Below are 27,931 nucleotides of genomic sequence, written 5' to 3' on the forward strand. Positions count from 1 at the left end.
GCGAGAGAGAAACAGCATGAGAGGGGGGAGGGTCAGAGGGAGAAGCAGGCTCCCCGCCGAGCTGGGAGCCCGATGTGGGGCTCGATCCTGGGACTCCGGGATCATGACCTGAGCCGAAGGCAGTCGCTCAACCGACTGAGCCACCCAGGCGCCCCTTATATGGATTTTTAAAATAACATTCTCAAGTCATTTGTGTGTGTGTGTGTGTATGTGTATTCTCTACAAGATTATAATCAATTTAAAAATACTGATGGCGTGTGTTTGACCAGTACAGAATCTAGAAACTAGCAGATGCTTAATAAATATAATTAACAAATTCACATTGAAATGGTCGCATGCAGGACTGAAATATGTGGGTTCTCACACTGAGCTTTCATGTTTTGTTTGTTTTGCTGGTTCACTTAATGGAGTGCTATAGGAATTATTTCTCTGTGAACTAAAAGATTATTACTACAGTTGAAAAGTGAATGGATTAATAACCTAAAATTGGAAGAGCATGTATGTATCAGTTTCCCAGGGCTGCCATAACAAATTGCTGAAAACTAGGCAGCTCAAAACAACAGAAACTTACTTTGTCACTGAGCTGGAGGCGGGAATTTTGAAATCAAGGTGTTGGCAGGGCCTGCTCCCTCTGAAGGCTCTGGAAAGACTCCTTCCTCACTGCTCCCTGGCTTATAGCTACGTTAGTCAGATTTCTGCTTCTGTCTGAAGATGGTTGTCTTTCTTCTGTGTGTGTCTGTTTTCACACAGCCTTCTTGTAAGACTAGTCTTTGGATTTAGAGCCTACCGAATCTGGTATTTCCACCTTTTAATGAATCACCATCCAAAAAGACACTATTTTCAAATAAGGCCACACTCGGTAGTTCTGGGCAGAAGTAAAATTGGGGGGCACTGTTCACCCTGATACGCTGGTAGCCAGACGCTGAGGATGGGCATCCAGTGATCCTCACCCTCTGATAATCACATCAGTTCCTTGTTGCCTCCCACACTCAACCATGGGATGGAGAAAATATGGTGGAGATGATATTGTGTGGCATCGGATGCTAGGCTTTCTCTGAGATTGCTCACTCTGGGGTGAGATTGCCTTCATGCAGCCTCCAAAGAGACCCACATGGAGAGGAAACGGCAGCAACTAGCACCAGCTTGCTAACCACTGGCGGAGCCACCTGGGCATGGGATCCCCTCATCCCAGTCACACCCTCCAATGACTCTAGCCCCAGCCGACATCTTAACTGCAACCTGGCAAGTAATTCAAGACAACTCCCCAGATAAGCCACTCCACACCTAGTCACCCTGAGCTAATAAATGTTTAAAACAATAACTTGTTTCAAGCCATCAAGTTTTGAGGGTAGTTTGCTATAAGGTATCAGGGAACTAATGCATATTTTGGTTCCTGGAATTTTGGTACTGCCATAAGAAAACCTGAAATGGGGGAGGGGGAGGGATTAGAAGAGGGAGGTGAGTGGCAGGACCTGGAGGTGGAAGGACCTGGAGACTTTGAAGAGACACTCAAGAGGAGTCTGACGGCCTCTGAGGAGGCTGCCTGGGAGGATTTAGAGAAAGGTGAGGGGAATGTTAGAAACCACAGTGTCAGAAAGCTGAGCAACGTCATCACCTGTGGTGATATGGAAAACAGAAGATGCCTCTGGTGAACTGGGCGATCTGGCTAAGGAGTCTGATTCCCTACCAAATGCTGGGGAGGCCGCTTGGTTTCTTCTCACTGCTTATGGAAAAGGTGACACGAGAGAAATGAGTTAAATGAAGGAATGTCAAACGAAAGAACCAGGACTCACTGGTTTGAATAATTCATCACCTCTCTAGAAGGCTACATTTCAGAAGCATTTTCCAGGCAAACATTAAATCCAAGGCACTGTCAGGAAAACATTACGCACGTATAGAGTTAAAACCATGGCTGTGAAAACCTTTGTTATGACCTCAGAAACACTTGAAGTATTGCATCAGAGAAGTATTCAGTTGGACATGGGGTTTCCAAAAAGCTGAAGGATGTTGTCCCTCCGCAGCCTTTCTCGAAGCATAAGGTTCAGAAGAGCTCATGGCTTCTTGTTATGGAATGAACTCCAGTCTACATCAGAGACCCACAGAGTTTCTAAGGGGATGGTACTGAGAAAGATCACCAGCTGGACTAGGAACAACAGAGCCAGCACCAAATGAAGAAAGTCCTCTGGACCCTCAAACTTCTTCAAGCAGGAAGCTGGCTGATAAAACTCCTCTATTTCAAAAATGGGCAGCCTTCCACAGGATAGGGAGTATGGCTCAGAGGAGCCTTCCCGAAGGCAGAGGCAAGCTACAGAGAATTGATTCCTGGCCTCTGGGGCTCACCCAGGCACTAGCATCCTGCATCCTGCTATGGAGCAGAGTGTAGGTGTTGGATGTGAGGGGGACAGGGGGTAACGCATCTGTGCCCTGTGGAATCCCCTCTTCCAGCGGATTCTTGCTGCCCGCGTGACCAGTAGGAAAGCATGAATGTAATCCGTGCATGACATTGTGGCCTCTGCCTTACCCTCTGCCATTGCTTTGGGGAGAAGCCAGTCACCATGTCCTAAGGACACTCGGGCAACTTACAGAAAAGCTCGCAGGGAGAGTGACTGGGACCCCTCCTGCCAGCTACTAACACCAGCTTGCCAACCACGTGACTCAGCCGCCTTGGAACCGGATTGATTCTACTCAGGTTTCGGATGACTACAGCCTCAGATGACAGCTCGCCGAGAGACCCTGAGACCCAGCTGCCCAGCTAAACTCCCAAATTCCTCACTCACAGAAACTGTACAGTAATACATGTTTATTGTTGCTTCAAGCCAGTAAGTGTGGGGATAATTTGTTACGCAGCATTAAATCCCTAACATAGAAGCCTTATTAAAATCTCATATAAAAAGCATGCTGCATAAATATGTTACAATAAATGTTATTAAATAAATCAATGCAACTTTCTTATTTTATTTCCCTCCTACTTAATATTAAAGTTAAGATTATTTGTATAGTGACGTATTTCATTGTACTCCATTTTATGCACATAAATCCTGAGAATAGAAACTTCATTAAATGTAACTTTAAAGGGGCGCCTGGGTGGCTCAGTTGGTTAAGCGACTGCCTTCGGCTCAGGTCATGATCCTGGAGTCCCGGGATCGAGTCCCGCATCGGGCTCCCTGCTCGGCGGGGAGTCTGCTTCTCCCTCTGACCCTCCCCCTCTCATGCTCTCTCTCTCTCTCTCATTCTCGCTCTCAAATAAATAAATAAAATCTTTAAAAAAAAATAACTTTAAAAGGAAAGTCTAAATGTGAGTTCTGTGTGTTAAGTTGTGTTAATTTGTAAGTAATGCAAGTGTTCACACAGGCATTCACTAAGTCGTGAAGAAATTAATAAGCAAGGAGCTGTAATATCAGATATTTTTCATTTGATTCACACACAAAGAGACAGGATAATGGTCTAACATGAGGCCTTTCAGAAATCAAAAATAGTTATTGAATGTCTACTATAGGCTTTCTATTTCTAAATATTGTAGTAAATGCAAAGTAAGACACAGTTTCTTCCTTAAAAGAGTTGTCTTTTTTTCTCATTAGCAAGCAAAAAGCTAGCAAATACTAAAAATGTAATAATTACAGTAGATTTCTGTGCTCTCGGGATAAGTATGTTCCGAATACTAGAGAAAGAAAGCTGGGACAGAGTCCGTTGTGTTCACGAGGAGGTTTGGATGGTTAGAGAAAAGCCACTTTCTTTATGTAGGATTTGGGAGTCTGGTGAGGGTGCAGATGAGTGCACCCCGTGGCAAGCGGCTGCCCAACTCCCAGAGTCCAGGGAATTGTGCGAGTGGGTGAGGAGGCCTCGTCTCCCGGTGGACAGTCCCTGATGTTCCCTTAGAGCCTTCCCTTTGATGACCACAGCTGGTGCACCAGCAGAGTGACCCCTTTTAAGGAGTCAGTGCAGTTTACCCTGGAAGCGGCGCATCATTGGTCTGTGAACAGCCAGCGAGCTTGCTTCTGCCTTCTCCTGGGAAGAACGGGGCTACGGAGAGCAAAGTTTCTTCTCCCAGTACGTCCATCCTTCAACTCCAGGCCCACCAGAATGACACGAGTTGCTACCTAGGTTCATGGTATTTGTATTCCTGAGCCTTCTGTTTTTTAATAAATATTTCTTCATATAGTTATTCACCATTAAAAACATGAAACAAGTGGGATTCTGGGCCTTTCTAGGTAGGAAAGTGGATGGATATATAAAGACATGGGTAGTTAAGAATCAGAGGGTGATTTATAGCACAGATTCTAGACTCCAGCTGCCTACACATAAAACCCCGGTGTACTCCTTCCTCCACGTGACCTTGGAAAGTTGGCAAATGCTGCTTTAGCTTCCTCAGGGAGGGGTTGTTCCTTGTGAGAAATAAATGACAGTAAGTAAAGGGTTTAGAATAATGACTAACTCATGTTAAGCATTCATTAAATAAAATGGCGGTTTGTGTTTGCAGTGGTCGATAGAAAAACATGTTGCCTTGTGTTAATGTTGCAGTGTACCCCAGTTTTGCTTCCTGTTCCTTTCTGAAACCTATAAAGTCCACCTTTCCTGGAGTCTGATCTTGCAGGCATCCCTGCTGGGAAACTCTCCACTCTTCCTGGCGGTCTTACTGATCTGGACCCACTCCAGCCCTTTCCTGTGCGCCCATCACATCTTCCTTCCATTGCATAAGGCATCACCCCAGAAACTCTTCCATCCTCTGCTGTATCCATCTTGCCTCTTTTCAGTCACTGAAAACCAACCAAACAACCCAACACCTTGGATTCCCATTTGTAAGCGAATATAAAGCACATATAAAGAGAGTATCTCCAGGGTGTCTGGGTGGCTCGGTCGGTTACGCGTCTACCTTTGGCTCAGGTCATGATCTCAAGGTCCTGGGATTGAGCCCCACATCGGGCTGCCTGATCAGCAGGGAGTCTGCTTCTCCCTCTGCCCCTTCCCATGGCTCATGCTCACTCTCTCTCTCTCAAATAAATAAATAAAATCTTTTTTTTTTTTACATGTATCTCCAATCCCTCGCCTCCTGATCTCTCCTGAGGCTTTTATCACCACCACCAGCCTCCAACAAGTGAAACTCCCTGGTTGAGTCTCATTTCTTATCTCATCCGACATGGCTGGCCACTTCCTTTCCTTGAAGTGTGTCCTTACTTGGCTCCCAGGAGCCCGTGTTCGCCGGTGTTCTGTGTTCCTTGAGCGCTCCTGCTCTCTGACCTCACTGTGCTGCAGGGCTGGACCCCTGGGCTGTCTTCTTCTCCATCTGTGCTTCTATCCTCGGTGACCTGGGCTCGCCCCACAGCTTTTGTACCTCTCTATGCAGAAGCCTGCCAGATACACTTCCCAGCCCAGGCATCTTTTTGGAACTTCGGACATCCAGCAGCCCATCTGACAAATCCTCTTGGATAAATCATACACCCCACAAACTCAAATTATCAAAACTGAACTCCCATTCTTCCTCCAGCCCGCTTTCCTTATGGTTTTCCCTGTTTCAATAAACAGAACTCGATCCTTGTTCTTGAGATTCCAACACTCAGCCTCGTCCTCTCTCTGTTTCTTCTACTCACTCTTCACATCCGTCTGATGGCAAATCACACTGACTCTCCCTTTGGTACATGTTCCAAAACCAACTATTGGGCGTTCCCCCCTCTGTCCAAGCCGAATCAGCTCTTGCCTGGATGATGGCAGAGACTTGGACTGGCCTCCATGTTTCCCCTCTGCCCTCCTGTTGTCCGCTTTGCAAAAGCTCCCTGCTCACACCCTTGCAGCAGCCTCCTGTTCACGCAGGGCATGAGGTGGATGCTGGCAGGTCTACAGGCTGTAGGCACTTTGCTCCCCTTCTGCCCGCCCCTTGCCCTCACCTGAGACCTTTGCTGAGGTGTCGTCCTCCCTGCTCATCTGTGTCCGGGCACTCCCTGGTCCCCTTCCTTGCCTAAATGTTCTCCATGTCCTTACCACAAATTGACATACTCTACCCATACTTGTTTCTCTGTCTTTCTCCTCCACCAGGAGGGTTGGGCTTGTTTCATTATTTCTGTGGGGTTTTTGGTATATTGGGTCCACAGCGGGTTCTTCAGCGTCTATAACAGTGCCCTGGCATACGCTTGTTTTTATTAGTAATTTGCCAGAAGTAGTTTATAATCTCAAAGAACTGGCCAATTCTGCTGAAAACAGGAAATTGGAGTCCCGTTTTGATTATCATGCTCAGATTCCTTGAACTGTCGAACATAATCTCAGAGTTTTTATTCCACCTGCTCTAGTTGGTCCAGTTATTTACCTTAGTCTATCAAATGCCTTTGAGCATATCTGGACTGCATCATTATCGGTCTCAGGAGAGCTAGTCAGAGTAGTAAGTGCTAGAAAAGGACCGCAGAATTTTCCTGGAATCGGCCTGTCTCTCACAGCAAGATTAGTCTGTTATTAACCTGGGGATAATTGCTGTCACTCTTAGCCACTTGGTTTCCATTATAAAACATGCCTGCCGAGCAAAGGTGATATCTTACCAACCTTGAAAATGGACTTTGTGGTTTTGGGTCAATTGAAATCTAATTTTCATGCTGAAAAATAATGACTGAAGGATGTGTGTCCTCACCAGACATGGAATGGGTCCAGCCCGCAGGTATCCCTCGGGGGTTTGAGTCATTCACAGAGATGGCTGAGTCCCTGATCAAAGGATGTCCCAGTGAACCACATTTTCGTTTCACAGAGACTCCAGAGCAAGGTTAGAAAAAAAAAAAAAAAAAAAAAAAAAAAAAAAGCTTTCCCCTCTTTAAGGACTATTAGATATCTGTATACATCATATAAGTAGAGGTCACAATCAATGGGGGGGGAATTGAACACTTTTATGATTCGAATCAATGAGGCAGGTGTAATCACTGGTTGAACTTGAGGCTTATTTGGAATTCTTTTGAAAGTATGCAGAAGTTGTTCAATATCTATCTATCTCACAAGTAATCGTGGTAAGGAAATACTGGGTATCTAACCAACATTTAGTAGTCACAATGACATTTAAGATCCTGTTTTTCCCCTAGAGGTAACGCAGTTTGTAATGCGCTATTGTGTTACGAAGAATACAATATATTCAGTTTGGAAATGGTTTATAGATGGTACAAACGGAAGGCAGTTTTCTCACAAGAAAGGACTCGGTATTTTTAGCAGTATCTAAAGACATAAATAATAGAAATATCTTCTGTAGATCTCACAACACCTGCAGTGCTGGAATGACGGTGGACAAGGTGACACAGAAGTGTCCCCCTTTCACTTCTTGGGGAGGGAGCACTGCACACGTGCCCTATTACATTATTAGTGTTGTTGTTCTGCGGGTGATGAGTGAGACATTATTCTGCAAGCATTGGAAACAATGCCAATCTCCGTGTTACTTCTTAACGGTATGTTTCTACTTTCGGATCTCCCTCCCCTTCCGGACGAAGTTAGGGATACACAGCTTTAATGTCTGTTTCAGCTACAAAACTCAAGTGTTCACTTTCTGTTAGAAAATCTAAAACAGGTGTTTATCATTTCTCACGATTTGGAATTCTCTCAAGTTCAAGTGGGGGTCGGTGAGGCTGAAGTCACAGTCCCGGGGACATTTTTCTGAATAAAAAGAAAACCTTTCTTTTGTAATGTGACTGAGCAGCTGTGGCTGTCCATTGCCTGGTAGCCCCGTTTCCATTACCTTGGGTTAAAATCCAAATGTAACCTTTGTTTGGATTCTGATTTGGATTTTCGATGGAAAGTGAAAGATGGGACGTGAAGAGGTAGCCAAACCAGCAATTTAAGCCACTGCACTGCGGATCCCTGAAGAAATGGGTCTGGACGGAGGGGACCTGAGCTAAAGAAAAGGGCACGCTTGTACTTAAGCAGTCAGGGGATATCTTTTTTTTTTAAAAGATTTTATTTATTTGACAGAGAGAGCACAAGCAGACGGAGAGAGAGGGAGAAGCAGGTTCCCTGCTGAGCAAGGAGCCTGATGTGGGACTCGATCCCAGGACCCTGGGATCATGACCTGGGCCGAAGGCAGCTGCTTAACCGACTGAGCCACCCAGGCATCCCCAGGGGATATCTTTTGATGGGAAAGACCTGCTTTTCTCCATTTGTCCCAGCCAGGCAAACGCTATTCAGAGAAATTGTCTCATTGAGCCTGGGAAAGAGAGACCCGTCTTCTAGTTCCTCCACCAAGGTTCTTAGGCTGTTCTTCGTGTCTCCTGCTGGGCAGGGCACCTGAGTGAGTGTTCTCTTTACCACCGGAGCCCATCTGACAGGGCCTGTCACAGCGCCAGGTGCATAAGGAGGAGCTCAATTTTAGCAGAGCACCAGCACGGGCAGAAACAGACTGTTGATCACGTTTGCTAGAAGACAGGGCAACTGACTGATTCCAAAGCCGTATCGTGTCAATGTCATCTCAAAAACATTAGCCCTCCGACGAGTCTTTTTTCCACTGAACTAAAACGTCCCCATGTGATGTTAACTGTACTGTATATTAACAGCATAGCTAATAGATTCATGCAACATGATGAAATGTTGCAAATACGCTTCACTGGAGCCCAAAAAGAGAACATACATCTTCTGGGTAGTATTTTTTCTTTTGATGTTATTTGTCAGGAAAACAATAAAGACAGAATTCTCTGTCTCTTCTTTTTTATTTTATCTTCACCACTCACCTTGGGGAATGTGCCTCTCATAAACATTACTCAGTGGGATAAAGACATTATAAATCTTGTCAGGTCTTTATCAAAGGAGTATTCATAATGTTTGCCAAAGGCAAGAAAGTGGAAGATTTGAAATCGAGCTGCCCCTGCTGAAGGCACACTTAGAAGTCCCTGGTCTGGAACGGGGCGTCTGCGGTGACGCCCGCACGTTACTGAAGGAACCAGCGAGATCGTTTGTGCCTCTGGAACCCGGCCAGGTCTTTGTCCTGTTTCTCAGTGAACTGCCCTCAAGGTGGCTTTGAGGGAGTGACTCATAGGGAGTAAGCCCCCGGAAAATGGGAGAGGGATCTGTTTGCAGGATTGGGTCACTGAGCAGCTTCTGGGCAATTCTGATTTGGGCACCAATTTGTCCTCAGGGAGGACACTCTCAGACTTTCTGTGCATGCCTCTCGAGACTCTATCAGGCGTTTCCCAGGCTCTGGATTACAATGGTCATTGTCTGACTCTGTATCTGTTACCTGACTGGCGCTAAGAGCGTGGTGAGGTATTTTCTGTCTACCGCAAGCTCAGGGAAGACTTGAACGGAAGGACCTAGTGCTGAAGCCACATTGAGAACGTCGTGCTTTTCCTTCGTCCAAGGGGCAGCTCATAAATTCCATATTCTCTGAGTAACACCTGGTAGAACTGTGAAAAGTTTATTAAATTTAAACTTCAAATGGAGACCCTCACATATCCTCCTTTTAATAGGAGTTTTAGAATGGACTGTAGAAATCACATGCTTCCCATCATTTGATAGCACCTGATTCTATCTGAGATAGTTTAGAAATTCAAAGGTGAAAACATAACATACATTGCATTATATAGCAGCAATACAAAGAGTTAGCCAGGGTCTGGTAGGAGCACCATAAACCACCAATTAGAATATTTCCAATGAAGAAATTGAGAATATGGAAAAGAACAAAACATCAACTCTGTGGCATATTTGCATATTCATGTGTTTCTAAATTAATGTATTCTCTCCATAGTAACATCCCATTTATCTCTAGTTTGTTGGACGCACAACTCTACTACCTAGATCCCAGCTGAAGGGAAAAACAGCAACTTAAAGAAGCAAACATTCGTAGTCAGGAAAATCAGGCAGTCAGTAAGAATGAAAAGTATCAGGCGCACCGTACAAACTCCACGAAAAGTAGTGATCATATTATTATTGCTAGCTTACAGTTCTGTTTCACATGCATTTATTTCATTTATTATTCACCATAACCCAATGGAGTTGGTTTGGTTAGCATGCCCATGAAACAGTCAGTGAAAGCTGAGGCACAGAGAGATCCTGAAGCTTGTTCAAACTCATGTGGTCAGTCCATACTAGAGCTAGGATTTGTCCAAAGCACACTGTCTCCAGAGACTGTATTTTAATCATTTTGTATTATTGCCTCCTTAAGTAATCACTGATTACATGGTTATAGGCACAATTGTAGTGAATTCGGCTATCTGGCTTTTAGTGGACAGATGATAAGAGTATCTGGGTCAGAAATGGGAGGAAAGACAGACTCCCTGACTCTAGCAAGAGATAATACTTAAAAACTGAGCAACTAATCACAAGTATCACATGGTAGGAGTGTTGTTGGGGGTCCTCCCAAGTAGACGTAGCAGCACATGATTGATTACTGGGACTGATGGCCCGGGGCCACCCTCTGAACACTGTACTATGTTCAATAAATTATGCTTTAAATGATTTGGAAGAAGATAATTCATTCTAAAAATATTGATTCCCTAGGTTTTTTGTTTGTTTTTTTTTTAAATGGGGTGAGAGATCCATGTGATGATCAGAAGAGATAAATTTCAATAATCTGGACGATGCCCTTCCTCATGGAACACCCCCATCCCTAGATGGCGCTGGATAATTGGGGCAACACTATTAAAGAGCCAGTCATCCTTATCAGTATCTTCCTAAGAGATCCTGGATGTTGAGAATTACCCGTTCAGCTTACTTTCCCTAAAACTTCAACTCATGGTTGAAGAATTGTTTGCTTTCAGCAGATTCTTCACCCACTGTGGTGTTAGGTAATAAATCTATGTATTACGTCACCTAAGGAAGGTCTTCTCTAAACAGATTGTCTAGCAATACTCTAAACTGTTGTACTTGAGAATAGACAGTAAGAATCCTACTTGCTATATATAAATGTATTCTAGACAGACATGATAAGGCCTGAAACTGTGATGTGATCAGCCTGAAACCTGAAACCGGTAATTCTTATTTCCATTCATTTTTTTCTTTTTACATAGTTGCTCTCCAACTAGCAAGTGACACTCTAGAAATTAACAATCATGATTATGAAACTATTTCAAATCGTGTATCTTGCAAGAAACATAGATGTTTAGCCTTTTCTCAGCCTCATGCATTGGCTGGAATACAATTTAGACATTAAAAAAAAAAGTTAGCTCTGTGAAACTGAATACTTCAGTTGCAATCAGGGTCGTCTTGTGGTCTGTGTGGTGCTTTGGTTCTCCAGACTTCAGCAGCAAAGGCCTGTGGGAATCGTTTCTGAAACAGTTACCGATATAGCAGTGGGCGTTTTGGCACCAGAATGTCAATGTATCTGCTTTTTAAAAGACGATCTATAAGCTATTTCCTATTCTGTTTCTTAAGTGATATCTTTGTGCAAATAGTACCATAGTATAATTCTATTACCATTGAAATATCCTTTGTAGTTCTGTAAAAATAGAGTAATCACCCCTGAAAATAATCTCATTTCCTTAGCTTTCATTTGTTTCCTTCATATTTTATGTATTTGCATTGGGGTCTTGTTTGGTTTTTCCTATGCCTGGCCAAATAATGCCAGCACTGTAGAAATGAAGAAAGCATGTAACTCCTTCAGCTTCCCACCTAGAAAGAGAGCCCTCCCCTCCACTGCCCCGTCTCTGCTGCCCCACCGGTGGGGTCCCCTGATGGCTCAGCTAGTGTCTGAGGCTCCTCCCCTCCCCAGCCCAGCAATTTTCTATTCTGAAGAGCCAGAAGAAAGGTTTTCTGTCCTCTCTCTCTGCAGTTATGTTATGTCCGCGAGGCCAGAGGAGCGTAAATCAGACTGAGAACCCAATCAGATACCGTGTGTTCTCAAGTGGACATCCAGCGTCCACACTGCCCCACTGATGACAAGCAGCAACAAGTCAAGGCGATGCTCTGATCACACATACAGCTTCTTCTTTCCTCACAGGCTCTTGCAAATCCAGATCAATTCATCGAGGCCATGCAAATCTGGTAGTTATTAACTTCTGAGAGAAAGTTATTAACTTGGATGAGGAAAAAAGGAAGTCACAAAAGGAGAATTGAGAATAGGATCTAGCCAAAAGGTCAACTCTATCTGGGGAAAATCGGTGAGGAAAAGGAAGCCACACATGGAAAAAACATTCTCTAGCTGTTAAATAATACAAAGAATAATCATAATAGGTCTGAATGCCCCTCTTCATTTTCTTCATTTTACTCTCTATTATTTACTGATTACTTAAAAAGGGAGGAAATGACCTAGTCTATTCAAGAGGCTATATACAAGGTAGAGCCAGGAGGTTTATAAAGTAGTAAAATAAATGCATCATTTGCATTATATGTACACAGAAAAAAGTACTCGAAACCGAATATTAGAAGAATTCACTTAACATTCTAACGGATTGCTCAACAATGCAGTCTTTTAATGTGTAGTTCTCTTTGAAAACCATTGTTACAGGCACAGAGAAATTACCAAGATGTGCTAACCCAGAAGCAAAGTTCAGTTTAAGTGTTATAACAGTATTTGTCTAAATCAGTGGTCCAACTGATGTGAAATGTGATTACAGATTAGTTCTAAACGTCCATGACAAGTGAGACGTGTACTCGAGGAAACAATTCTGGTAATAATTTGGTATACTTGTAGATAAGAAAAGAAGCAGTAATTTGAGGGTATTGGGTTCTTCCCTCAGCGCTATAAAAATGTGTGGGAAGACACCAGTTTTTAATATTGTAGCCATCAGCCTGCAAATCCTAAGCAATGTATTTTATTGTGACCCTTTTGGATTATTGTGCAGAACGCTGAGTAGTGTGGGCTTTATGAACTTAACCCATCCTGAGGGGGACACATTTCTAACGTAAAAATTATGAAGAGGATTACATTTTCATACAGCTCATTTTGCATTGATTGGTCCCTAGAATGAAGTACTGTGTTAGAAACTACAGAATTCCTATCTCAGCCAGATGATCAAGGTTTGCATCATCAGTGATAAGTCCTATCAATAATAGTATGTATCCTTGTTACCATGTGATGAAAATAGTGCTTCACTTACATAGTCTTCCTCCCAAAAAAACTCATAACCCCAGCAAAAACCATAAGAAAATGTCAGATAAACCCCAACTGAGGGGCATTCTGTAAAACACTGACCAGTATTCCTCAATACCATCAAGGTCATCAAAAACAGGGGAAGTCTGAGCAGCTATGTCAGCCAAAGGGACTCTCAAGAGACAGGACAACTAAATTTAATATGGGGGCGCCTGGGTGGCTCAGTCGTTAAGCATCTGCCTTCGGCTCAGGTCATGATCCCAGGATCCTGGGATCGAGTCCCGCATCGGGCTCCCTCCTCGGGGGGAAGCCTGCTTCTCCCTCTCCCCCTCCCGCTGCTTGTGTTCCTGCTCTCGCTATCTCTGTCTCTGTCAAATAAATAAATAAAATCTTTAAAAAAAATAAAAATAAAAATAAAAATAAATGTAATATGGCAGCCTGGAAAGAAGGCTGGAACAGAAGAAGGACATTTGGTAAAAACTAAGGAAATCTGACTAAAAATATGGACATCAGGAAAAGGAAGGAAGGAAGGAAGGAAGGAAGAGCAAGCCCCAAAGCCTGTAGATTGCTTTCTCATTCAGTTGTATCGGCTGCAGCATAGAACAATGCCAGATTTTGCATCCAGATGGCGGTTACTTGATGACAAACATATGCTATTTCCTGAGATTTAGTTCATTTGATAAATGCACCATTACTATTACTAAACAACCTGACATAGCAAAATTATTGCTTCATTTTCTTTTTTTCTACTTCATATTTTCTCTACTAAGGAAAAGATTTATAGGTTTTCCCCCTTTCAAGTATGGGTGGTATTCTCAAAGATCACTAGAGAATAATTATTTAGCACCTGGGACACAGCCCCCTGTGATAGCATAGACCTTGCAGTAGGTGTCTGTCACATACACGTACAAGTTAACACTAGTAGTTCTTTAAAACTTACCTGTTGTTAGCAGGGTTGGGTTCTTGGGCCCCACACCATAGAAATGAGGCACAGGAGAGGCTTTGTTGGGGTCACAGATCAAGTTGAAGGGAGGCACAGCGCCGAGGGAGGAGAGCTGACCTGGCCTCCCCCAACAGAGAGGAGACTCTGCTTAGGCAAATTTCCCCCTGGGGTGCCCACTCAGGTGTCCAGGATGCTAATGAGGGAAAGAAGAAGAAGAAGGAAAAAAAAACCTGCCTCATCCTGATTGGCTGGAAGAGCCTTGCCCTGATTGGTTGACGCAGGCAGATGACTCCCGCAGCTCGCTGGTGCTCTTTGGAGCTGGGTCCTCTGTTTTCAGTCCTGCAATATATGGCGCCTCCGTGGGGCCAAATCCTGGGTCTGCAATACCAGCAGCCCACACAAGCGCTTTGGCCATGGAAGGGGGCTCTCCTGCTTGCCTCCTTCGGATACCCGGAGCTGAGAGCAGGACTCCCGTACACGAAGGCCTCTGGTAGGATTTCCTGAAATAGGAGCTCCAGGAGACAGGGATTAGACGAAGGGCTGGCAAAGAGGACCCCAAAGGAGGAAAGGGGAAAGTATGGATCTCAGGACACCTGACATCCCAGAACCCTCAAGCTGCAAGTGAGTTTTGTAGACCTGTCTAGTGCAAACCCTTCATTTTACAGAAAACAGAGTGTCTTGCTCAGGTCTGTGCTGGGCCAGTCCCTGGCCACTTCCTTTATTATATCCCTAGAGGCTCGGGAGGGTGGTATTTGTCTTCTCGTGTTCTTCTTGTCACACACTGCGTTTTACTGTCTTTTCATTCTTTGGCCCACTGTGATCATGACCACGCGTCCCCTGTCCCTAAGTTCCTGCAGAATCCTTCTGGGATAGGGCGCCTGGGTGGCTCAGTCGCTAAGCGTCTGCCTCCGGCTCAGGTCATGATCCCAGGGTCCTGGGATCGAGTCCCTGCTCCTCCCTCTCCCACTCCCCCTGCTTGTGTTCCCTCTCTCGCTGTGTCTCTCTCTGTTAAATAAATAAAATCTTTAAAAAAAAAAGAATCCTTCCGGGATAAAGGGGAAATGGATGGATGGGAGTACACCACAACGGTTCTGAGTCCAGAAATAAAAACTGACCCCTAGTGTTTATTTGAGCCCTCATCCTCCTGCTGCCAGTTCAGTGTTCTGATTCCTTTAAGATTAGAGTTGAGACTAATTTTAAGGTGAAGATTAAACTTCTCAAGGCCGGGGAGGTGAGGTACAGGGCAAATAAGGTAGGTGGAAATGACGATTCCTTCTGCCTTTGCTCTTCCAATAACTCAGGCCTCGGGGAAGTACCCCTCACCCTCACCTCCTTGCCTCCTGCCACTTCAGAGAAATACCAATTGTGGCAAAATTCTCATTCGATTTCCCTGAGGACTCTGTTCACCATAGCCTACCTCGCTAAAGAAAAGACGGGTAAAGACAGCCCAAGTTTTCCCCTGAAATAAAAAAATCTCTTTTCTACCCAAAGACTTTTCTTTATAGGTTGTGTTCAATATATGGGTTATAATACTGAAAGAAATAAGGGAAAGTTTAACCTTAACCTTAAAATTAGTCTCAATTGTAATAAATTGTACCATATTACTTAAATACACTTTAAGTTTGATGTTTGCCTTTGTTTTTCAAATATCAGACTGTTATAAAAACTGCAAAGATAGAACCAGATAGTAAAAACATCATGGGTCAAAATGCCTGGCCTGTGTCCCTAAGTCTCTGGGACCTTGTCTAAGTCACTTACCATCTCTGGACTTCATTTTTTATCTTTAAAAAATGCAGAGGTTGGGTTAGGTGAGCTTCCAGTGGTGTTGGTCCAGATTTTGAACCGTGTTGGTATCTCCAGACTTCGAGATCAAACTGTCTCTGAGGTTGTGTGATTCTCTACTCTCTTGCTTAAAAGTAAATTAAGTTTTTTGGAGCAAATGTAACTATGCTGTGATTCGAAACTTGAGCAAATGTTCTAGCCCTACTTCTGCTATTTAATTACTGAAACCAACCACTTATCAATGACTGGTCCACCCCACTGCAAAAGAGAAGTAAAAGTATTTGTTATCCCATCTTCACAGAAGTCAGGGAGGATAAATTAAATGAGAGAAATTTAAAGTCCTAGGAAGAAAGGCGCTTTCTAAATGCAGAATATTTGCATTACTATCATTCTTATTATGCAGCAGATATGAGAAATGCAATTTTCCTGTGTATTCCTATTGGCCATATCTCCTCAAGGGAATGTATTTGAAAAAGAAGTAGAACTACTTCATGACTAGAGTACTCACACACACACACACACAAAAAAGTCTATGTTCCTGAAAACCACAATTTTTGAAATAGAGCAAAGTAATGTTATCTCAGATTCCCTGAAGACGAGATTACACTTTCTGGAGAAAATTGATAAAATGAAATACTTTATATTTATTAAATTACTTTTAAACTTTTTATTTCTGTAAGTTTTTACCACTACTGCTGAAAGAAAAGTGACCATATGAACAACTATCCCTATGTGTCTTATGACCAAATAAGAAATCATCCCTTTTTGTTTAGAATTTTAAGAATAGGGTTTCTTATGCTAACAGGGACTTTTATAAAATGTTTATTTGAAAAACATGATTCTTTCAACAGGAAATAACTCCCTGTTCAAACCTTAAGCTATAAAATGGCTCACTGTTTTCCAGTGAAGTCAGAAGATTCCACCTTTTTTTTTTTTTCTCATTAAACTTTTGTTTTAATGGGTCTCAAAATTCTATGACAGATTTTTGGTCAAGTTGTTTCCATTAAAAAGTACTGATTTTAAAAACTAATAACTTAAAACTACCACTTTTAGAGTTTAGTTATCAATGAAACTTTAATAAAGAATTAAATTAATAAGACATGATTGATTGTTTGGTTATAGAGTTAAGACTACTCATTTTTATTTGGGTGGCTGAGCTCATCTAACTCCAGACATTTGAGAATCAGGGGAATAAGGACATGTACCTATGAACTGTTTTTACATACACAGAGTTGAAGTAGCTCTGCAGTTTAAGCCCAAACCACATTTATGTTAAATGTGCAAATATTATTGGTCCAGTTTCCAATTCTACTTTCTCTCTATAAAGTTAGTTTTCTGGCTGAATTTCTACAGACCTACAAATTACTGAATGAGCCAAGCTTTATGAAATCAGGAACTATTACTGCGTAAAGTTCTGTATACCAAATTAAGTGTTTATTCACTGGACAGGCACCATGATATCTTAGTTATATCATAGACCAGGTATGCATCTTTTGTGCTTTAAGGCTCACTTTCTGAAAGTTCTTATCCCCTTTTAAACTATTTCTGTATATATTTACAGATTTCAATGCTCTTCGATCACATAAAATTTTTTAAAAATATATTTTTAGGCATTTAAGTAAGGATTCTGACAAATTAAAAAATTCATCTTTATTAAGTGTAAATTTGTTGATACTCCTAGAAAGTCCTAAATGTTGAAGAAATCAGGATTTGGAAGTACCAAGTCATTGGCAGAGCTAGGACCGCAAGTCATTACCTTTTGTTTGTATGCTAGGATGCTCTTTTGTTATTTTTAAGTCCAGAGTAGACATTGTCTGATTGAATCTCATCTTACTTATTGAAGTTATGGAATAAGAAACTTAGTCATAGCTGAGAGTCCATGTGTTTACTGAAGCATTTCATTTTTATAGATTTCTCAAGAACTGATAAAACTAAACAAGAAACAAAAATATACCCAATAACAGATGAGCTCAGGCAAAGCCATGGTAATTTGCAGGTGGATTAGGAGGTGCTAAGACTTTATGTGATTTTCCTTGGAGACTCTTAGAGTAGGCTTCTGAAGCTATGTGGATTATAGATGAGTGGGGCTAAAGCAGATAAGACCACAGTGGCCTTTGGTTCCATTGACTCTTAACTATTGGCTTTTGTAACCTATCTAGAACTATTATGATGGTCCTTTGGACCCTTGGTACTTACTTTAAAAATGCACATGATACAATCTGCTTTGTAAAATAATGCTGAGCTATGACTACTGTTCTAATATCAAGATAAAGATAAAATTTTAAGGTCAACACATTTTTGTACTGGGGAGAATCATCATATGTGGTTTCCAGTAGAGAGCGCGAGATGTTTACTTCTTAATAATAATGGTCATTCATAAGGAATAGAGCCCAATTCTGTGGTTGTGGAATGATGATACCATTGATTCATGGACATACGGCAACAATGGAAAACCAGTTGTGAATAATGAAGGACACCTGATTCTTACTCCATGCCTTTGTGGAAGCTGGTAATATTGGAAGAGATGGAAAAACAAAAATGGTTATTACCTATTTCCTAAAAACAGTGAATATAGTACTGTAAAGATATGCAGTTGTATATAGAGAGAGAAGCTGAGATTATTCCAGGACCGTTCTGTTTCTAGGCTATGCATATATGCCTTGCTCTTCTCATCTTTATACCTGCAGCTTTACGTTTTCATCACTTTGGAATTTCCTTGGTGTATAGGCAGAAGTGAAAAGAAGGAAACATCTAGACAGCTTCACTCCTTTTAATCAGTTCTTAAAAAAAAAAAAAAAAAAGTTTAGTATTTCACTATTTAAAGAGTACCCTATACAGATGAGCAGTTGTCTGTGGATTCTAATCACCCAGAGCCCCAGCTGAATGTTTTTTTTTTTTTTTTTTTTTTTTAAGATTTTATTTATTTTTTAGAGAGCGAGAGAGAAACAGCATGAGAGGGGCAAGGGTCAGAGGGAGAAGCAGGCTCCCCGCTGAGCCGGGAGCCCGATGTGGGACTCGATCCCAGGACCCTGGGATCACGACCCGAGCCGAAGGCAGACGCCTAACCATCTGAGCCACCCAGGCGCCCCCCCAGCTGAATGTTATGGTCAAGGCTGTTTGAGAAATGATAGATTATCTCGGTCTCCTTCACCCAACACAGTTAATTTCTTGTTGTATATTCATTTTTGTGTTGTTGACCTGTTTTAGGGTCATATGCGTAAAAGGCTTGTCAATATTTGCACTTTCCTGAGAAGAGGATCCCTAGCTTTCACCCCATACTAAAATAATAATAATTATTTAAAATTTAAAATTAAATTATTTTACATTTTGAGAATAATTACTAATTAATAATACTAAAATAATAATAACAGTATTCTTTGAAGAAATCAGTATCTCAAACTAAGCTGAGGACCATTAGAAAATATACTTTCTATGCCTTTTGAGATTTTAAGCAACCAAACATCGAGAACTTTATTTCTTACTGATATGAATTTCCCCTAGTGCTTGGCAATTGTCCCTTTCATAAATGCTGTTTTCATGGATGAATTTTAGAATTGAATGAAGCTGGGCCTAATTCCTTGGGCCCCATTAGGGTACTCCATTAGAAACTTGGGTTCCACACTGACTTCCTTCAGGCAAAAGAAATTTATTTAATAGAACAGCATCCATTTACCTACCCAATTTATTTAGTTTCCTTTCCCGCTCAAACTTTTACCAACTCTAAAATAAGTAGAACATAATTGATGGATTCACATTATCTTCAAATCATCCCTGAGTAAAAAGGAAGAATGAAAATGTATGTCCAAGTTATGAACAAGTGTAGATACCTGAAGAGGCTAAATCATCCACAGTTTAACTTTTTTACAGAGGTCCCTTCCCGGGGTGATTGCCACATTAAAAAAAGAAGTTATTAATTCAAAAAGGAAAAGTGTACAGGGTCTCTGTGATATAACTCTTGTCCATAAAGAGTAATCTAAATGAGAAATAAATGCATGCAAAATATTAAGCAACTAACATGTCCTGGGTGGGAAAGAAAAAATAAAGCTCACTGTAGTAGCATTCCTACATTTTTTTACTTCTCTGAGAATCAGGCCCCAGCACAAACAATAGAATAGAACATCAAGAGCACATTATATGGGGCGCCTGGGTGGCTCAGTTGGTTAAGCGACTGCCTTCGGCTCAGGTCATGATCCTGGAGTCCCGGGATCGAGTCCCGCATCGGGCTCCCTGCTCGGCAGGGAGTCTGCTTCTCCCTCTGACCCTCCCCCCTCTCATGTGCTCTCTCTCATTCTCTCTCTCTCAAATAAATAAATAAAATCTTTAAAAAAAAAAAAAAAAAGAGCACATTATATGAAGGCCCCTCAAAATGTATCTCACCAGCCACTAGATTAAAATCACCCCACTGGGTAGTATTTTAAAAAGTCACCAAGCCATATTAGCAAAGTAATTACCAAGGTTAGCAAAGTATGATTACAGTGTTACCAACCTCTTTTCATTAAAATATGATATATTTTCTTTAATGGTAATTGTGCTTTCAGTGGATGGAGCACGATATGTTTAGGTGGATTTTAATGGCTACAGAGAAAATGTCTACTATTTAACATGAGATTTAATACATTCATCCCATTAAAGTACCATCAGTAGTTAATCAGAGAGTAACTATAAGCAAAATCAGGCGGATTTTGCTGTAGAAATGCAAACGCAAAACAGCTACATTATGATTTCTGCATTCTGTATCTGTGGGTTTTTTTTTTTTTTTTTTTTCCCTTTTGGCAATGTTCCTTTTTGTTTGTTTGTTTGTTTGTTTTAAGCTCTGTAGCCATTACTGGTCATTTCAGTGGGTCTAGGATCAGAGGGCAGGAGCCCAGACCAAGTTTGTAAGAGCCCCCAGCACTCTTGGCATGAATGCATCACCCCCAGACTCAATGGGCAGCTACTGATTTCCCAGGACAATTTTAATCCTCCCCAAAATGCTCCCATGGTTTCTAGAATTCCCAAGGCTCTCAGAGAGGTTGGAGCTATAGTTCTCAATGCTTGTTGTACATCAGAATCACCGAGAGAGTTTTTAAAAAATACAGATATTTGGGTACTGCTTCCAAAGATTTCTGCTTCACTCATTCTGTGGTGGGACCCACATTACGTGGTTTCTGGGAGATGCTTGGGTAGTTCTGGTGCGCACACAGGGCTGAAGATCACTTGTGTAGATGTATCACCAGCCTAGCTTGACAGAGCCCCAGTGTAAGAAATCGGGAGTATCTTCAGGAACTGTAAGAACACCACACTTTATGAAATATATAAAATGGTATCAAAATAGTCTGAAAGAGTTTACCCTCTTCGTGTCTGAGATTTCTAAATCCAGCAAGCGCATAGGATATTATTCAAAAACAGTCTCATTAAGAATTTGATTATCTAACCTGCCAGGAAATGCTTGACCACATACAAACCGTGACAGGGTCTGATCCCAACAGATGTCCTTGTAAGGCACCTGTTGAGGTGAACTCTGCCACTGGCCCTTTAAATGGGATGGTGTTTTAGTTTTCCAAAAGTAATGGACCAGTTGGAATGCTAGAAATGTACATTTGCTGCTTATGTTCCATTCTAGTAAACCATGTCCAGAATGGCTGTGCTGATCTTTTGATTGTGTAGTTAATGAGAGAAGTCTGCAAATGCCATCAGGATTGGCCAGCAGCCTCGTTTATGGAGGTTTATTAGAGGGAGCCAATAATGAAAACTTAGGTTGTTTGTACCCTCTCATGAGTCTGTCAAGAATTGTTAAAAACTGCAACTGTGGTTGTAACTTGGAGAATGTTAAAACCTCACCTAGAAAGCCGTTTCACATTTCTTCCAAGTGGAGAGTCTAAATTTGTGTTTGATTATAAAGGAATAGCTAAAATGTGACACGGCTTAACACCAAGCATGCCTATGGGTGACTCTATCCAGAAACTGACCTAAACGAGCAGCGTTAGGATCATCTGCTCAAGTGCATTCATCATGTCTATCTATAGCATAGACGGCATCAGGTACCACCTGGCTGAAAGTCATGGGTTACACAGAGCTATGCAAATACTTTATTTTGGAGACAGCTGAATTACTCCCTGACCTGACATGAGTGAGAGGGAGGGTCATCTTCACTGTTATGCCTTCCTGCCCTTTCTAAAAATAGTAGGGCCTTTAATAAGAAGATATTTTAAGCCTCTGGTGTTCACTTGTCTCATCAGGAGAAGCTTATTTTGGCCCCTCGCATGTGTCAGATGTGCATGGGGCATATCTAGCCCTCGGAGCATGGTCTTGCTCCTGCACACCACTCATATAAGACACTGGCCACCATAAAGTCGCTGGGATTACCAGCCGAGAGGCAGTGGGTAAACATAAACGAAGTGGAGATACTTCTTAGGAATGTGAATATGCTTCCGAAATCCTCCATTTCAGACATGGGCCCATCAGTCCTCCGCTTTTCGGATCTGTTTTCCTAAAACCTGGCTGTGATGTCGCTCCAGAGACCTCAGTGATGTTGCTGCTTTTAATAAATACTGATAGGAGCCACTACCAGCCTGTGGATAAGGGAAACTCATGAGGAACTGCCATCCCAAATCTGAACGGCAAAACCAAAACTGGGCAAAACCACAAATCCCAAAACAAAACCCAAAAAGAACCACCCCAACAATCCGTGCCCGCAAGAAGACGCGCAGGAAAGCATTGCGATGTAACTTTGACTTGGTGACTGGACCTATCAGTCACGTGACTAGCAGGCACCAGGTGCTTTGTCTTATTCTCCTTTGAAAAACAAGTGCAGATCCTGGTTATTCTGCACAACGGGGACCAAACAATTATGCTCTGGAGGAGACACAGACTCTAGAAGCAAGATGGAATTTGAGCAGGTAAACCCCGAGCCACAAGCCTGTCATTCCGGGGCGGTCGTGCGTGGTTCTCGTGTTTGCGCCTCTAAGAAATTTCCGTTTTTTCGCATCAAAAAATCCAGATACGAAGCCGAAGCTGCTTTCTTCGCCAACCTGAAGCTGTCTGACTTCAACATCATCGACACCCTCGGAGTCGGAGGCTTCGGACGCGTGGAGCTGGTAGGTGATTCTTCTTTACGTGCTCTGGGGAGCCCCTCTTCCTGTCGCATTTTTCCCTCTAGATTAAGATTTCCCTCTACTCTCTCATCATTACTTTTTACTGTTCCTGAATCCGTACCAAATGCTTTCATGTCCGCACATCCGAGTGTGAAACAGGTACGGTGAGCTATATATTACACAGCCCGTAAACGGACAATAAAAAAATATATATTTTTTTTAGAAAAACCTCCTCAAAATAAATGAAAGGTAAACACATTAACTTGACGAGGAGCCATAAAACGCTTTTTACCTAGCTGATACTCTGCGACCTCTACTTCCTTAGTTCTGAGCAGTGCTCACCAACTTAGTCATGCGCCCTACCTATGTGTAAGTTTAAATATAGAGAGGGAAATGGGATATATATGTGTTATATGTAGATACATACATAATATAATACATACATGTAATACATGTACATATATTTCATTTCCTTTATATATATTTAAATTTACATTTTAATTATTGTAGTTGTAGATCAGGTGCATGAGTAAGTTAGAGAATATGGCTCAGAGCTAGGGAAGTAAATAAATAAGTAAAATCTATATTTAATTAAAGATGTTTAATACTGCTTTAAAACTTTAAGAAAACATAAATAACATTCTAGTATTAATTCTGTGATTCCATAGCAAGCACCTAGTTATATTAGATAATATATTAGATAATATGGTTTGAATATTTCACACATGTTTGTGTACACAAACACATACAGGTAAGTGTCAGGGAGGATGATGGGGACATCTTGGTGCAAGTTTATTCATTCAACATATTGCATGAATGTGGTGCAAACCAAATGAAAGCATAGCCTTTGAAATGTAAATTTAAGAACTGGTCTATTACAACATAGAGCAGAAAAAAAAATGTATTCTGGTAACTGAGTTGCTGCGTTCGGAGACCGTGTGGATATAACCCCTGTTGAGAAGGCAGATTAATTTCCACCTCTCTGCTGAACCCGGAGGAGCCCCTGATATCAGATAGCGGTACAGTATGTCAGGAACTCCCTGTACGGTGCAGTAAACAGTTACTGTTGCCATCGGGGACAAGAGAAATCCCCTTCCATAAAAGCAGACTGACCCAGCCCTGTGTTTGCTATTTGTCCATTTGTGCTGCAGTTGAGATTCCTGGCTTCTGACAGGCAAGAAAAATCCCATTTACTTAAACATGAGACAAGAAAATTTCGAGCCATAGTGTGTTTCGTTGGATCAGCATTATGCTTCCAGTAACACTGGTTGGAAATGCTATAGTCAGGCTGCTTCTGACTTGACGTCTGACGTCATAGTGAGGATTTTCGGCTATAGGAATACAAATCGGGGGTCTAGGAAAACTTGTTTCTCTGAATTCTGCCAGTCAACGCAGTCTTTGGTTTCGTTTTCAAGAACCTTGGTTTTGTGACAAAATCTAACTTCATAGAGCTAGTGAAGATTTATTACCAGTGTTATCTTAGTCCTGGGGTGTTGGAGCATATAAACAGGTCGGGGGGCGGAGGTCCTTGCCGGGCATAGCTTATTGTCTGCTGGGTTTATTTACATACCTGCATGTATCTCCACCCTCTTCTGAATGAAGCACTGTATGGACAGAACTCCCTAGAGGCTGATTTTGTGACTTGTAGTTTCTTAAGTATCATTTGTAAAGACTTTGGACAATAAAACTGTTGTCTTAGTTGACCAAAAAAAATTTATGTTACAAATTTGTGGATTCTTAAAGGTCTGAGGATGTCATGTTGGGGACCTTTAGGTTACCAGCAAGGTATTTTATGAAATAGAGCAGTTTACTCAGGATGTTTGAAATGCTGAAGGTTGCTCATAGACACTGAAACCACTTCAAGCTGAACAATTAAATGCCAAGCTGACAGTGACTTCCCTCAAAAATGTCTGAGGAGACACCATTAACCAGAAAATTAGGGAAGGCTCAGTGTGAGCATATAAAAGGTGCCCATATAAAATGTGGTTTAAAAAGACAAAATACCTGTGTGTGTGTGTGTGTGTGTGTGTATACACATGCATAATGTCCATCCCAGCAGAGAGTCAAGGGTAGTTCAGCCTAATTTTTTTCTCATGGATATTATATTTTACTCTTCCACACAGATGTTTATAGACTAATGAAAACCATAACCTCAGGAATTAATTTTAATTGGAGTCCAGGTTACAAAAACGTTAGATACGCTAATGAATGATAAATCCATAATGGGCCAGGTAGGCACAACCAGTACATTAGAAAAGAGGCACGCGGTTTTAACCTCTGAAGTGACATCTTCACATCGTGTGATTTTGCACTTCCCCAGAAACCCCTTGTGAAAATCAGAATGCCCAGATTGTCTTCACTGTTCGCTGTGGACTAGCCGTTTAGGTGACGGCCCTTCCCCTACAATTCATCGTCCCCTGTTCTTAGCGCTCACTCACTGCCTGAGAATATTAATTACTGGGTATGAAAAGTATTCTCCTCTATGATTGTTCATTTGTCACCTGTGTTCGGTGATGCCAGAATTGGGAGTCTGGTCTCAGCGCTTTGACTGTGATCACACATACTGTTGTCATCACAAAGAGTGATCGCCGCGAATAGTGAATCGCCGCAACCTTGGCACAGGGGGGCAGTGGAGCGCACCTTCAGACCAGCGCCCAGGCCACTCGTAGTGGGAGAGGACCAGGCTGAGCCCCATTCTGTTGTGATTATAGAACTTCGCTTCACTCCCCTCTGAAACTGATGCATGCAAGATCATGTTATCAGTATTATAGAGTGATATATTAAAAAGGACTGCCTTCACATGGACGAATTTCACATATGCACCATACTGTACAAATATATAAAATGGATACCTTGGGCGCCTGGGTGGCTTAGTTGGTTAAGCGACTGCCTTCGGCTCAGGTCATGATCCTAGAGTCCCGGGATTGAGTCCCGCATCGGGCTCCCTGCTCAGTGGGGAGTCTGCTTCTCCCTCTGACCCTCCCCCCTCTCATGTGCTCTCTCTCTCTCCTCTCATCCTCTCTCTCAAATAAATAAATAAAAATCTTTAAAAAAAAAATAAAAAAATAAAATGGATACCTTGAACCTACCAGTCCTTGGTTCAGCAATGATGTTGATCAGGTAAATTACATCATAAAAACCACATGACACTTTAATTTTATAATGGCATTTAAAACTTTTTCCCAAGTATAGATTATAAGATGATAAACTCTTGAATTGGGTATGAAGAATTAAATTTGAATTGTTGAACCCCATTTCCTGGTAGGACTAAGTTACAAGTTTTCTCATCATTTGGTATAAAATTAGCTTCATGTTATTTTGCATAATGATATGCAAAGGCTTCTTAGCATGTCTTAATTTTTTATTATTTATCTTAATTTGGATGAATTTAAATGCCGGCGGATTTTTCAGGCAGGACAATTACTAAGTAGTTTATTGCCAAATTTGGAGAGGAGAACGTAATTTTGGCGCCTAACAGAAACTTGAACCATTGTTCAGTGATGAGGCCAGAAGCTTGAAGATCTGGTCTTATATGAATGGGAATTCTGCTCTGAAGCTATTAATTCGATTTCATAAATACTTTTAGCAGAACTGATTTTAATGAGGCGAATATCAGACATGTCCTATTCACAATTATTACCTCCAGGAAGTCATCCATACTGCTTTTTTGTGTTATCTGGCAGAAACCATATTTTCTGACCATTTTTTTTTATTTTGAAGAATGAGCTTTTTAATTTGTTCAGTGCTGCCTGTTTATCTTCCAGAAGACCACATTTCATTTATAATAGCACTTTCAGCAAAAGAACTCAGTTTTTTATAGATGATTTACTCATTAAAGCAGTAAGCACTGCTCTAAGACACACAGTAATCCTCTTAATTTACAAGGTCTGACTGCAAAATACGGAGATTGATTTTACAGTCACACATGGAAATTAGTCCCATCGCTCTATGGTCACATTCCTGATTTACTTTTGCTCTCGTCAGAGAGGTGCTTGCTTTTCAGAATAGATTTGCACAAATCAGCCTTTTTAATCTGGCAATGATGATGTGGTTTAGATATTAGATATTTAATCATTTTATTCAGCAATCCAATGCCTCCTTGACCAGAGCACCGTACTTGGATAAAGATATAGGGGCCAAGATATGGAAGACATAATCTCTGTCTTCTTGGATTACATCCTCTCTCTATCACTTGTTACATATTTATGTAGCAAGCTGTATGCTGGGACATACAGTCTAAAGTGAGGTAGCCACTGCCTCTAGGGACTCAGTTTCCTGGGAAGGACAGTCATGTAAACCAATAATCCAATAATCAAAGTACGAGCAGCATGTGCGGGGTCATGCAGGAGGTGGCATCCTAAGACAGAGGGAGAGTTAGGGCATCTACAGAAATCACGAAGCATTACAGTACCCTTCTGTAAAATACACCTACTGCGGGCTAGTTAATTGACAAACTGATATTAATCATGTTTTTAAATTAGTGATGCCACTTCCTTACTAAAATAATCAAGCCTGGCATTTGAACCCTGCTCTGTGATCTTCACATTGCTCCACATCCAGTATATCATTTTACCTTTCTAGTTACTCTGGGAGCAGAACAGGAGGCATGATCGGCTTTTACTAGAGGGAAGTCAGTATTAATGCATCTCAGGAGCCTAAGACCATGCAGTCAGTAAAAGGGCTGTTATTGCCCGGAACTACTGATTTGTTTTGTTTTGGTTTTTTTTAAGATTTTCTTTATCTATTTGTCAGAGGGAACACAAGCAGGGGCAGTAGGAGAGGGAGAAGCAGACTCCCCCTGAGCAGGGAGCCCGATGTGGGTTTCGATCCCAGGACCCTGAGATCATGACCTGAACCGACGGCAGACACTTAACCGACTGAACCACCCAGGCGTCCCCACTGATTTGTTTTTAACTAGAAGCTTTTTCTATCATTCTGGCTTCTAAAAATATTAAGGTTCTTATCACACCAACAATAGCCACCATGACGACATCAAACAAATGTCACATGTACATTTGTTTAAAAAAAAAATCTTCTAGAATTCAAGAACCTGTATTAGACCTAAATCTAGAATCGATGCTGTGATGATCCACTCTTCACACCTGCTTCTGTCAAACCTGAAGAGGCTCTCCCTTCTCTGAATCTTTTGCTGTTCTTATT

The 27,931-nt window shown here is 41.8% G+C and overlaps 1 protein-coding gene across 5 annotated transcripts in view; it reads left to right on the plus strand.

Moving 5' to 3' along the window:
- Window positions 1-27,931, plus strand: part of PRKG1 (protein kinase cGMP-dependent 1) — a 1,253,946-nt gene that overhangs the window by 1,177,056 nt on the left and 48,959 nt on the right. For all 5 annotated transcript variants that reach the window (XM_035008601.1, XM_035008600.1, XM_035008602.1 and 2 more), the window contains one exon: window positions 22,678-22,774. In XM_035008601.1, the coding sequence (XP_034864492.1) occupies window positions 22,678-22,774 (97 nt within the window). The remainder of the gene's footprint in view (window positions 1-22,677; window positions 22,775-27,931) is intronic.

This window comes from Mirounga leonina, unplaced genomic scaffold (genome assembly GCF_011800145.1).
Source record: "Mirounga leonina isolate KUSES-001 unplaced genomic scaffold, KU_Mleo_1.0 Mir_152, whole genome shotgun sequence".
NCBI lineage: Eukaryota > Metazoa > Chordata > Mammalia > Carnivora > Phocidae > Mirounga > Mirounga leonina.